General features: G+C 32.3%; 1 protein-coding gene across 5 annotated transcripts in view; it reads right to left on the bottom strand.

Annotated features, from left to right (window-relative positions):
* VRK2 (VRK serine/threonine kinase 2) overlaps window positions 1-14,365 on the bottom strand; it is a 109,171-nt gene that overhangs the window by 51,533 nt on the left and 43,273 nt on the right. For all 5 annotated transcript variants that reach the window (XM_017544967.2, XM_017544964.2, XM_017544965.2 and 2 more), the window contains 3 exons: window positions 14,077-14,164; window positions 12,051-12,156; window positions 10,764-10,856 (listed from right to left, as the gene is read on the bottom strand). In XM_017544967.2, the coding sequence (XP_017400456.1) occupies window positions 10,764-10,856; window positions 12,051-12,156; window positions 14,077-14,164 (287 nt within the window). The remainder of the gene's footprint in view (window positions 1-10,763; window positions 10,857-12,050; window positions 12,157-14,076; window positions 14,165-14,365) is intronic.

Raw genomic sequence — 14,365 nt, 5'->3', positions numbered from 1 at the left:
GCTAGCTTTAGGTATGGTTTGTTGTTGTTTTTCTAGTTTCTTGAGACTGGATGTTTGGTTAATTTGTGATTTCTTTTTCTGAAGTACACATTTAAAAATATATACTTCCCTCTTAGCAGTACTTTTTCTGTATCCCAAAGGCTTTGATATGTTGTGTCTCCATTTTCATTCATTTGGAAAAATTTTAAAATTTTTATCTGAATTTCATCATTGATCCAAAGATCAGTGAGGAATGTGTTGTTTAATGAATTACTCTTGGTATTAATTTCTAGTTTTATTCTACTGTGGTCTTAGATGACACTTGATATGATTTTGATTTTTTAAAATTTATTGAGGCTAGTTTTGAAGCCTAACATGTAGTCTATCTTGGAAAACATTTCCTGTGCTGATGAGTAAAATGTATATTCTGCAGATAGAGTAAAATGTATATTCTGCAGATAGAATGTTCTACAAATAAATGTCTCATCCATTTGATCTGAAGTTCAATTTAAATCTAGAGTTTCCTTGCTGATTTTCTGTCTCAATGATCTATTTAGTGCTGTGAGTGGGGTGTTGAAGTCCCCCATTATTATTGTATTGCTATCTCTTTCTTTAGGTCTTGTAGTATTTATGAATCTGGCTGCTCCTGAGTTGGGGGCATGTATATTTAGGACTGCTATATCCTCTTGCTGAATTGTTTTATCATTAAATAATATAACCTCCTTTGTCTTTTTTTTTTTTTTTTTTTAATTTTTTTTGTTGAATTAAACCCTATTCCATTATTTGTTTACTTTTTTTTTTTTTTTTTTTTTAACTGTTTTTGATTTAAAGCCTGTTTTATCTGATATAAGCATGGCTACTCCTGCTTGCTTTTGGTTTCCGCTTGCATGGAATATCTTTTTCAAGCCCTTGACCTTCCGTCTATAAGCGTCTTTACTAGCAAGGTGAGTTTCTTGTAACCAGTACATAGTTGGTTCACTTTTTTACAAAAATCCATTCTGGCAATCTTTATATTTTAATTGGAGCATTTAATCCATTTACATTCAGGGTTAATATTAATATATGAGGGCTTTTTCCTCATAATGCTTTAAAAGCTTTTGAGAAGGTACAATTCAACCCACAGTAGTTCCCAGTGTCAGTTTCTCTATGTGACTGTGGTGACTGAGTTTCCTGCAAGGAAATAGTCATAATGGCTCTATTAAATAGTAAAGATCTTTTGATACACTCGCCTGATCTTTTGCAATGGGAATTTAGGAAATCTACAAATGACTTACTGTACCTGGCTATATACACTATATCTAGCTCTACCTGTTTGGCTTGACCCGTTACTCCTGAACAGTGATTAACTAATTAATAAATTCATTTATGCATTAATCTTTTTAATTTTTCATTGTGTCCTCATCACTTATTTACTGAGTGCTGATTATATTCCATGCTCCATACCAGCTTCTGGAAATATATGTTGAAATAAACACAAATCACTGCTTTCCTATTTATCAGACAAGAAACATGCTCTCCAGATGTACATATATATCAAAGACACCACATTGACTTGGTTCTATACCAGTAGTTTCCTAAATCAGATTTTAGCTAACAACCAGTTCTATAGAGTGAGTCAGAGGCCATGAGAAATAAAAGGGACCAAAGAAATCACATGATCTAGACTGCTGGATTTACAGAAAGAGAAAGTGTAGCACAAAGAAGTCCACTAAAAAAAGTCACAAAAAAAGGAAAAAAGAGTTTGAGTACGATTAGAATAATTATCTGTATTTCTATATTTTCATATTTTAGGATACATAGGAAGATGGAAGACAAAACTGCACCTTACATTAAGGAATGACTGGGAAGTTTGTTAAGAGTAGTAATTACAGGCTAGGCACAGTGGCTCATGCTTGTAATCCCAGCATTTTGGGAGGCTAAAGTGGGCGAATCACTTAAGGTCACAAGTTTGAAACCACCCTGGCCGATATGGTAAAACCCCATCTCTACTAAAAACACAAAACAATTAGCCAGGCACGTTGGTGGTGTACGCCTGTAGTCCCAGCTACTCGGAAGGCTGAGGCGGGAGAATCACTTGAACCCAGGAAGTGGAGAGTGCAGTGAGCCGAGATCACACCTTTGCATTCCAGCCTGGGGGGGCAGAGCAAAGCTCCATCTCAGAAATAATAAATAAATAAAGTAGTAATTACAATTCTGATAATATAGTAAATTGTCTTTAGTTTTTTAGATATGTATACATAATGAAATATTTAGATATGATGATATCTATAATTTACTTTAAAACAAGTAAACAGTTCTTAAAACAGTTTATAGAACTGATCTGTGAAACCTAGGTATGTGGCAAATTATCAAAGTTCAAAAATAACATATTCATATAACAGTTCTACTGGGACAAAGAAAAATTCAGTGAAAGTATATATTTTTAAAATAATCCTATTAATTTAAAACTCATATAATATTAATTTTAAAAGTCCAAATAATTAAAATCACAGAAACTATTTCCTGAAAATATATAGCAGAACCTCACTAGTAAGGAAAGAATAATATGTATATTAATCTATACTATAACCCTAACTACATAATAGCAAAATACTTCAAAGGAGTCTCACCAGCTGTACCTCCTAATAATATTACAGCATCCTTAAGCTAAGATATACAACACTACTCTGGAGATAATATAGAGGTATTACAATAAGTAATTTTTATATTGCATATATAGAAGTGATTAAAACTAAATTTTATAGATGTTCAACACAGGAAACATTACTTCTAAATACTGACCATATTATGTGCACATTCCATGAAAAATTCTTACAAACACATTCACACTCCATTTTACAAGCAACCATGATTGATAAATAAATTGTGTTAGAATTCCCTCTAGCAAACAGTAAACAAGCAGCTTTAATGAGGCTTATGACCCTGCCCTATAAATATCCTGGGAACTTTGAAAGTAAGTATTTTGTTACTAGATACAGGTCAGGTATTACAATTCCTTCTTCCAGGTCACTAATTTTTTTTTCTACTCTTCAGCTTCCTTAATTGTGTAGCAATAGGCAAGGCACTTTTGAAACACTATAAGAAACATTACCTTCTGCAATAAGCTTTAAGTATCTGGAAAACACATTTTCACAAAATCACAGAATTTTAGGGCTAGAAGGAACCTTTGAGATCACATAGTTGAAATCCCATATTTTATACACTAGAAAGCCAAAGCCTATACAGGTTATGTCATTTGCAATTCTGCTCAATGGCAGTGCTGAAACTAGAACTTAGTCTCTTGACTCAGTCCACCACAATTCCCAGGAATCAAGAAGACACCGTGACAAGCATTTTTAAAGACCACAGGTATACTAACTTCCACATTTTGACATGAAGAATTATTCCTTACCTCTGAGGGCCATCCTCTTTAACGTAGTAGGCAGCTTTAGAACAGAAACACATGCAGCATAATGGGGCAAGGAGTGCTACAATCAAGGTATACCTGGCACTGAGACGACAGATATTGCATCAAGACTGGCTTCATGCCTTAAACAGTCAATAAAGTATTTCTTGAAGGGCTAGAGGAAATATATATATATATATAATATATATATATATTTCTTTATATATATAAAATATATATATATTTTTATATATATATAATATATATATATATATATATATTATATATATATATATATATATGCTGTGAGGAACATAAAAGAAGTACATCTCAAGGAGTTCATTCTAGTTCAGAACGTAACGCAACATGAAGGCAAGCGAGACCTGAGCGCTCAGAGGCTTAAAATATACATTAGGAACTATAGGAGATTAGAAAAAGGAAAAGCTCAGTATAGAGCAGAATCATTAAGAAAGGCTTCATATAAGCTGTTGCATGAAAAGAATATGTCTCTGATCAACAAAGAGGTGCCTTTCCAGATGTGAGGAGAGCATCTGCACCACTGAAATAATAGTTGTTATTTCAAACTGCATCAACTTCCTTCAAGTGACACTGGGAGATACAAGCAAGTGGGCATTACTCAAAACACCACTATCATTTTTGGTAATTCCATTATAAGTAAGGAAATCAGAAAGATACATTTGTTTTCCAAAGAATAGATCAGCACTCACAAGGCTACCTTTCTAGTTACCAATTGTTCAACACCATATCATATTCCAAAATCAGCAAGGTTTCGAAGAGAGCTTAAACATTTAGGTTAGGTGGTCCAAGAGGATAATATCTACCTACTTATCAATGAAGCACTAATTTATAAACATAATATTTTTAAAGAATACAACATAATGCCTAACACAATAAATGATCAAAAAGTTAGCTAAAATGGATTTTTATTGTCTTTTCTAAAGACATATTGCTTCTGTAAGTATATGGTTCTTAATATAGTCATGCACTGCTTCATGACAGGGATCATCATTGAATGAACATCACAGAGTGTACTTACACAAACCCAGATAGTATAGCTTTCTACACGCCTAGAGTATAAAGTACAACTTACTGCTCTTAGGCTACAAACCTGTATAGCATATTGCTATAGTAAATACTGTAGGCAGCTGTAACACAATAGTATTTGTGTATCTAAATATATCTAAACATAGAAAAGGTACATTAAAATACTGTATAAAAGATTTAAAAATGCTATAGCTGTATAGGGCACTTACCACAAATGGAACTTGCAGGACTGGAAGTTACTCTGGTTGACTCAGTGAGTGAGTGTTGAATAAATGTGAAGGCCTAGGACATTACTATATGCTACTGTAGACTTAACAAAACACTGTACACTTAGGCTACATTAAATGTGTTTAAAATTTTTTTTCTTTCTGCAGTAAGTTAATCTTAGCTTACCATACCATACTTTATAAACAATTTTTTTTAAACTTTTTGACTCTTTTGTAGTAACATTTAGCTTTAAACACACCTTGTAAAGCTGTACAAAAATTCTTTTTTTATATCCTCATTCTATACGCTTTTTCTATATTTATTTTTTTCTTGCTTTTAAACTTGCTTGTTAAAAACTAAGACACACTCACACACACATTAGCCTAGACCTATACGGAGTCAGGATAATGAATATCACTGTCTTCTACCTCTTCTCCCACTGGAAGGTCTTCAGGGGCAATAACATGCATGGAGCTGTCCTCTCCTATAACAGTCTCCTGAAATACCTTCTGAAGGGCCTGCATGAGGCTGTTTTACAGTTACCTTTTTTTATATAAGTAGAAGGAAGATACTCTAAAATACTAACAAGAGTATAGTGTAATAAATATACAAACTAGTAACACAGTTATTATATAGTGTACATAATTGTTATGTGCTATACTTTTACACAAAGAGCAGCACAAGTTTGTTTATACCAGCATTACCACAAACACGTGAGTAACATGTTGCCCTATGATATTACTATGGCTATGATATTACTAGGCAATAGAAACTTTCCAGCTCCATTATAATCTTATAGGACCACTGTTGTATATGTGGTTCATTGTTGACTAAAACATCATAATATGGTATATGATTGTATAATTTAATTTTAATTCTTAATTTACATTTTTAACCAAATCAGTATAGGGGACAAACTACATTACCTCTACTAAATGTGATACTACCACTCTTGTTGTAGTAAGTACTACAACAGAAAATTACAAACTTTCATAAATAGTCCCTCTCCCCCTAAAAAACTTGAAAGAAGATTTTTAAAAAAGCACATAAAACAAGATGAAAACACAGCAAATATAGTAACAAATGTCTACCTAATAGCACATCAATAATTTTTAAAAAAACAACTATAGGAGAAGGAGACAAACACACTAATAAGAGTGGATGTTTAAACAACACTCTTAGTACAAAACTGCTTAGGCTGATAAGTAAAGATACAAATGACATAAACAATATAGTGAATAAGGTAGATCTTTTGAACTTTTGTTGCATTTTACATTCTGAAAATAAGACTATATTTTTCTCAAGCAAACATGGAAGACTGACAAAAACGATCCACTTTTAAGTCTCAAAGCATCAGTGCATTCCAAAGAGTAAATTACTATAAACAATATCATAATAATATTGTGATAATTCTTGGCATTAATAAAAACAATATTTAAAGGCCCTTCCACATAAAAATTTAAGAATTTCCTATTGAACTGCTTTTCTGGTGAAAGAAAAATACAAACTTTCCAAAAGAATAAAGAGAACAAAAACATTATATACCAAAATCAATTAGATGTCACAGAAAACAATAAGCAGAGGAGAATTCATAGCCTTAAACTCTTATGAAAGGACACCCAATTGGAGAATTAAAAAAGAAGACAAAGGTAAAATTAAAAGAGTACATATGAAGACATAATAAAGAAAAAATCAGAAATTAATAATTAGAAAAAAAAATCTCAATAAATCAAAATCGAACTTTGTTAAAAATTAACAAAAGGGACTACTACTGGCCACCTTTACCAGGATAGAAAAAGGAAGAAAGCAAAATAAAATTTAGAATACCTAGAAAGAAACAATCATTGAGGTAGAAAAAATTTAAGTCACAAGAAACTACGATGCAGACTACCATGCAAATAAATATGAAAAAATAGATAACATGTAAAACAACTATAACAGATACTCAAATAGAAATACAGAACTTAAACCACCAATTTCTATAGAAAAAAGTAGAGAATTACAAATAACTACCTCATAGGAAAGCAAAATAATCAAATGGTTTCACATTCAAAGACCAGATGGTTCCAATGTAACAGAAGTAGTTCTAAAACACAGAAAATAAACCTCTAAATTATTTTTATGAATGAAATATGTTGGTACCAAAATATGATAAAGACAGAACAAAATTAGAAAACTATGGATCAATATCACATGAATATCAATATGAAATCACTTCATAAAATATTAGTCAACTTCAACACTGTACTAATATTATGTCATAACAAATTGAGATGTATACCTTAAAAGTAAGGTTGGTTCAATATTAGAAGTACAGCAATATATTATACCACATTAAAAGATTTGAGACAAATATATGATTATTTCTATTTAGGCTAAACAAAGACTCTGAAAAAATTCAATACTGATTCAATAAAAATAAAAAATATTCAAGAATATAGAAGTTGACAGATACTTTCTTGACTTTATAAACAGATACACACACACTCATATTCACACATATATTCACACACTATACACAAACCTTAGTCCTAAAGCCATCATCACATTTAACGGGGTAATACTTCAGGCATTTCCAATAAGATTAGGAAGAGTAAAAGATGATTACCACCTTTCTTACTATTTAATACTGTACTGGATGTACTAGACAAGGCAATTAAACAAGACAAATCAAATACAAAAACTGTTAAGAAAAACTACTGTATCTACTTGTATATGACAGTTTTCTAAGAAAACTCTAAGGAACCATTACAAAAACTACTCCAAACCAGAAAATAATTCCGTAAATTAACAGGATGTAAAATTAATGCATGGAAATAAAAATTTTAATATATATAAACAAAAATCATAAGAAATAATAAATCCACATTGACAACATTAACAAAAGGTATAATATTTAGAAATAAGTGTAATAAGAAATATGCAAAACTAGTAAGAAGAAAGATTTAAAATAATCCTAAGGAAGGATCTAATGCAAAATTAACTAAAAACAAAAACATTCCTTGTTATATGAACAAGGAACATATAGATGTTATATGAACATCTATACATCATAAAGATATCAGGTCTTCCCCAAATTAATTTTAAAACTTAACACAATTTCAATGAAAATGCCAGCAAGTATTACTCTTATGAGAAACTAGAAAAATAATATAGAAAAATACTGTATAAATTGCTAGCATAACACTGAAAAAGAACAACTACGGGGAACTACTAGTCCAACCTGATGTTAAAATACATTTTATAAAGCTTCAGAAATTAACACATCAGTATTTATGCCTCGTATTGTTATATAAATAGACAAATCAGTGGGATTCAACAAAGTACAGAAATAAAACCAAATACATGAGGAAATGGAATATATGATAAAAGCAGCAACAAATATTACTGAAGCAAAGCCATATTTTAAAATAGTGTTAGAACAACTGGAAAACCACTTTTAATAAACTCTAATGAATAAAAGACCTTTAAGTTTAAAAAATGAAACCAGGTAGAGCAAATGAAATATCACACATTGCTGATGGGAATGTATAATGGTACAATCAGTCCAGAAACTAACTTGGCAGTTTCCAAGTTAAACATACACTTTCATATGACCCAGAAATTCCACTCCTATTTACTCAAAAGAAAGTGAAACATATGTCTCCACAAAGCCTGTATGTGAATGCTTAGCTTATAGCAGCTTTATTTATAATTGTCAAAAACTGAAAACAACCCAGAGAGCCATCAACAGGTGAACATAAATTGTAGTTTTCAATAAAATATTACTCAGCAATAAAAAGGAATGAACTACTAACGACCTACAAAGATAAATCTCAAAAGCATTATGTTAAGTGAAGGAAGACAGACACAAAACAGTACATACCTTACAATTCCATTTATATACCATTCTTGAAAATGCACAAATATAGGGACGGAAATCATTCTAGGGGCTGGTAGCAATGCCAGGAAAAGGGGACTGACTCTAAAGGGGAATGAGAGAACTTTTGGAAAGAAATGTTCTACATCTTGGCAGCAGTAGTGGTTACATGATACATACATCTGTCAAAACATATCAAACTGTACATTTAAAAAGGTAACATTTACTGTTTGTGAATTATATCTCAAAAGACCTAACCTTTAAAAAGTATGCAGATATTGCCAAATTTCCCATCCACTAACTATTTTCCTATACCTATTTAATTTACATTCCCAAGGGGATTCTAAAAGTGCTGATACCTTTATCCGCCTCAATATTATCAGACTATTATTTTAGTCCTCTTCAATTTGACACATACTTTAAAAAGGGTGCCTCGATGTTTTGGTATCCTTATCTTTTCATTTTAACAAAGGTGGCCTTTTTTCCTGTTTCTAGGACAGTCATATTCCTTCTCTGTTCTGTTTTTTCATTCCTTTCCATCATTGCTTTGAAAACATATTTGGTGTTTTCCTTGTTAACTTTTTTTAGTAGTGGCTAGATATTCTCAAATATTTGTCATAAATCTATTTCCCAGTTTCTCATTCATTCTTTCATTTTGAAGAATTTTTAAATATACAGACATCTTAAAATTTTAAAGCTGTCAATATTTTCAGTTGAGATTTTTGTTCTCTTGTATTTTTATTTAGAATTTAACCCATGCAGAGATCAAATATTCGATTACATTTTTTTCTAATTTTTTATAGACTCAATCATTTAACTCCTTAAACATGATAATACAGTAGTCAACTGGTTATACTGTTATTTAAATTTAAGCTAAATTAAAAATTCAGTTTCTCAATATTTTTAATATTTAAAAATATCTGCTTTTTTAAACAGACTATATTTTTAGAGAAGTTTTAGGTTTGATTAGGTAAATTTACAGCGATATAGATAAAACTGAGTGGAAAATACAATAAGTGCCCATCCTCTCCACTATCAACATCCTTCACTAGACTGGCACATTTTTTAAAGTGGATGAACCTACAATGACACATCATTATCATCCAAAACCCACCGTTTACATTACGTTCATTCTTGGTCTTGTCCATTCTGCAGATCTTAACAACCAAATGATGACATGTATCCACCATTACAGTATCATGCAGAATAGTTTCACTGCCCTAAAAATCTACCATGCCTCACTCATTCATCCTTCCTCTCCCTTCTAACTTATGGAGATAGCAAAAAATTGATATTTTTACTCTCTCCATGGTTTTTTCCTTTTCCAGAATGTCATATACAGTAGTTGAAATTATATAGTATTTAGCATTTTCAGATTGGCTTCTTTCACATAGTTAAATACATTTAAGTTTCTTCCATGTTTTCTCTTGGCTCAAAAGTTCATTTCTATTTAGCAATGAATAATATTCCATTAACTGGATGTATCAGTTTATCCATTCACCTACTCAAGGACATCTTGGTTACTTCAATGTTTTGCTGAGTATAAATAAATCTACTATACGATATTCATGTTCAGGTTTTTGGGTGGATGCAAGTTTTCAACTCATCTGGGTAAACACTAAGGAGCACAATTGCTGCTTGATATGTTAAGAGTGTCTAGCTTTCTGAAAAACTGCCAAACTGTCTTCCAAAGTGGCTGTGTCATTTTGCATTCCCATGAGCAAGAAATCAGAGTTTCTGTTACTCCATATACTCATCAGCAGTTGGTAATGTACTGACCATGTTTCAAATATTTAGCAACATATTGCCAATGGCTACCATATTGGAGAGTCAAACAGAATATTTTCATCATTACACAAAGTTTTAATGGAAAAGCTTCTCTGCTTAAAATTTAATTGGTTATAGAGTAGGAAATGATAAACTAATATGACAGCTTTTTTTAACCTCTGCATAAATCCAACTCTACTCCCACTGGATTTTGGGGTTCTTTGTTTACCTATATTTGCTCAGAAATTCAAATTCCTGCTCAGCCACTTCTTAACTATGTGCCCATTAACATATTATTTAACCCCTCTGACTCCCAGTTTCTCATCCTAATTACTCATTAGTTTGGTACAAAGATTAAATTAGATAAGCAGGTAAGATAAATTACAACATTCATCATGTTATGCCCTCATTTGTAAATTCTTCTGGGTTAAGAGTTTGTTTTCTGAATGTTTCAGTTTCATACTTTAAAGATCTTTACTAAAAGCAAAAGTATGTATTTACCTGATCTGGATTTTTGTAACCCAAAAGTAGATTTGCTGCTTTTATATCACCATGAACATACTCATTTTCATGTATATATTCCAGTACATCCAACTGTGAAAATAAATAGATAAAATAAGGTTATACTGCTATCTATTTAGAACTCATGATCAATTTCAGCATTTTGAATACAGAATAACATGGTTTTTTTAATATTAACAATGACAAAGTGATGTATTTCACAATTTAATGGTCAATTATTCTAAAATATCACATCTTCTGGTTGCTCATCCTGGAAAAAAAGTTGAATAAAATGATCCTCAAAAATCAAGTGTTTTAGTTGAAGTTCCAATGGAAGAAAATTAGGATTCAAAAATGCTTATGCCTAATTCCTGATGGCCCAGTAGCCAAACTGCACTGCACAAAGAGGAAAAACACAGCATAAAATCAGAGATCTACAGTGAAACAATCTTGAAGCCCACTCAGCAATTCCTCACCTAAACAATAATTTTAAATCAAGTCTTAAGAATCTTAGAACAAAATGCCATGTCCATAAGCAAAGGGAAAGGTATTCTTCCTCTATATGGTAATAGAAAACTCCTTGGCGTCATCTCTAAAGCCCTTCAGCCATTATGTTACATACACTTTGTACTCAATAAACATTTGCTGGCTTGGAGGATGGATAAATGAGAAAATTAATGCATTCCATTTGCTGCATCCCAATCTGGCATAAGCAGCTTCATGCTACTGAAAGTGAAAAAATGAGACTTAAAACAACACAAATACAAATATCACAATACAAATATGTAGCATAAACAAATGTATGCCTGGGTGCTATGAAGAGTTCCTTGCTTCTGATTTGGTAAAGTATATTTTATTCATTGCCACAACTAATTATTACCACCATCCCAAATTCATAATAAAAACTTTATAGCACCCCATACCATCTCATGTTTAAAATGGCTAACAACACATTTTGCCATAACTTGCATTGTTATAACTGACGAAAGAAAGGTTATTCTTAATGGCAATGAAAACTTGTCGTGGTATGCAAAAGAAAGCTGTGAGGAAAAAGATCAGACTGGAGAACCAAAACCTGATTGAGTTTGCAGTGCCAGACACAGCACAGCACATTCTGTCACTTACAGAGCCCACGGTTATCAATTTCACCAAAACAGTCTCTACTCCTAACTGATGTCTCTAGGGCAATAATCCCTCATTCTCTAATAGCAAAAGGAAAAGATTTCTATACTGTAAGAAGTAAATAATTTGGAAACAGATCATGCGAAATAAGTAATTCTTTCTTACCATTCGGATACCTAATTGCAGGACAGTTGACTTTTTAAAGGTACCATTCTGGTCTGAGATCTTCTGTAAATCTATTCCTAGTCTTTCCATTACCATAAATCTGTAACTATAAGAAAGAAGCATCAAAAAAAGATCATCCTGAGAAAGTAATGCTTGAAATTGTCTATTTAATTTGAAACAAGAAAAATTATGCCCAACCTAACAACCAGGTATGATACAATCTAAACCATTAGAGAATGAATGCACGTTCATAATTCTGCTATTGCTTTGCAGAAACTGCTCAGTATTATTTACTTTGCAGCTGGTTTTCTAGAAGAGAATGCTGTACTGAACCATTCACACTATATTTACATATAAAAAACTCTTTCTAAATTAGACAGTACTTAATTCAATTTATTTTGACTCCATGACTTCTTGCAATGTGGTCCTGAAAAAATTTTTGTCCACACATAAATTTTTTTGTTTTTGTTTTAGATGGAGTCTCGCTCTGCTGCCAGGCTGGAGTGCAGTGGCACAATCTCGGCTCACTGCAACTCCTGCCTCCCGGATTCAAGCACTTCTCCTGCCTCAGCCTCCTGAGTAGCTGGGATTACAGGTGCACGCCACCACACCCAGCTAATTTTTGTATTTTTAGTAGAAATGGGGTTTCACTATGTTGGCCAGGATGGTCTCGATCTCTTGACCTCGTGATCCACCTGCCTCAGTCTCCTAAAGTGCTGGGATTACAGGCGTGAGCCACCGCACCCGGCCATGTGAATTTTGTATTTGTTTCTTGATAAGATACTTACCTTCTCTATACATGTATAAACATGTCTTTTTTTAAGTGCACTTCTTCCTTTTCTGTTCTGTTTGGCACTTCCATACCTTCTTTCCTTCCCTTCATTTATATATTCACATCAGCACCTATTCTATATCTGTCTATGTGTGCATACACAAACGCACACATTTAAGAATTTGTTTTACAAAAATGTGATCGTATTATATGCACTTTCTCCATCTTACTTTTTTTTCAGTAGTATCTCATCAAAATCCTTCTAAGGCAACTAGTGTAGCTCTAATTGACTTCTTTAATGGGCTACATATGATGTGATATGGATGTACCATGATTCAATCAACCATTCAGTCCCCTACTGGCAGCCCTTTACTTCACTTCAAGATTACTGTTCACTCATTTTGTTTTTATTTAAAGCATTTAAAGACCATTTGAACAAAGTACTGACATCTGAGCTTATTTTCTCATCTATGAAATAAAAACACTATCACCTAAATAGGTTATTCAAAGGACAACACAAGATAAAGTATATACAAATCTCTGGCACAAAAGGGTAAATAAAAACAACAGACATTTTTTTCTTTTTTTTAATTACTATTAATAAATTACATATAGGACTAGCCATATTTGGTGGTTTTAAAGATATCGCTATAACTTATTAGTTGTGCTTCCCCTCAAAAGATAGAACTTGATTCTCTCTCGAGGACCAATGGATCTAGTGACTAGCTTCTAGCAAAGAGAATAAAGCAGATGTAATAATAATATCCCTCTTAAGATTAGATTACAAAAAACTGACTTCCTTCTTGAATACACTTGTGTGCATGCTCTCCCTCCCACCCCCAATTACTTGCTCTAGAGAAAGCCAGCTATTTTTCATAACACTCAGGTAGCTTATGCACAGACCCACATGATCAGGAAGTAAGGCCTGCCAACAATCACATAAGTAAATTAAGAAGCACATCTTAGGCCTACCAGTAGCCACATAAGTAACTCTGAAAACAAATACTTCCCCAGATGAGCCTTGAGATGACTGTAACCCAGCAGACAGCTGACTATACCCTTATTAGAGATCCTGATCTAGAACCATCCAGAAAAGCCAGTTGCAAGCTCCTTGCCCACAGAAACTAAGACAATACGAGTTTGTGATTATATGCCAATACGTTTTGGGTAATTTGTTACATCACAACAGATAACTCATAGACCACATAAGGAATAGTTATAGAGAAATATTTGTTTATAATCATTCCATTTTACCTTCTTCCTTTGAATTCAGTCAGACCAGATCCATAATACAGAGGAATTCCTAAATAATCAAGTTGTTTGCGTTCTATCCACTTTTTGACTACAAAGACAAATTTATTTTTAAAAAGATTCATGTTACTTCAAAAGATATTTCTCACCTTTCTATAGACAAATTTCTTTAGCTAACCAAAAATGTAACTAAATCTTCCTAGAAAATACATTTTGTTTTCATCAAACATTTCTCATGGCCTCAAACTATTTGTTACCACTATAATCAACAAAAAAATTAGAAAATTTTAAA

The sequence above is a fragment of the Cebus imitator genome, unplaced genomic scaffold, assembly GCF_001604975.1.
Source record: "Cebus imitator isolate Cc_AM_T3 unplaced genomic scaffold, Cebus_imitator-1.0 Scaffold175, whole genome shotgun sequence".
In the NCBI taxonomy this organism is placed as follows: Eukaryota; Metazoa; Chordata; class Mammalia; order Primates; family Cebidae; genus Cebus; species Cebus imitator.
Note: the sequence above shows the minus strand (reverse complement) of the source record. Positions and strands in the feature narration are given on the sequence as shown.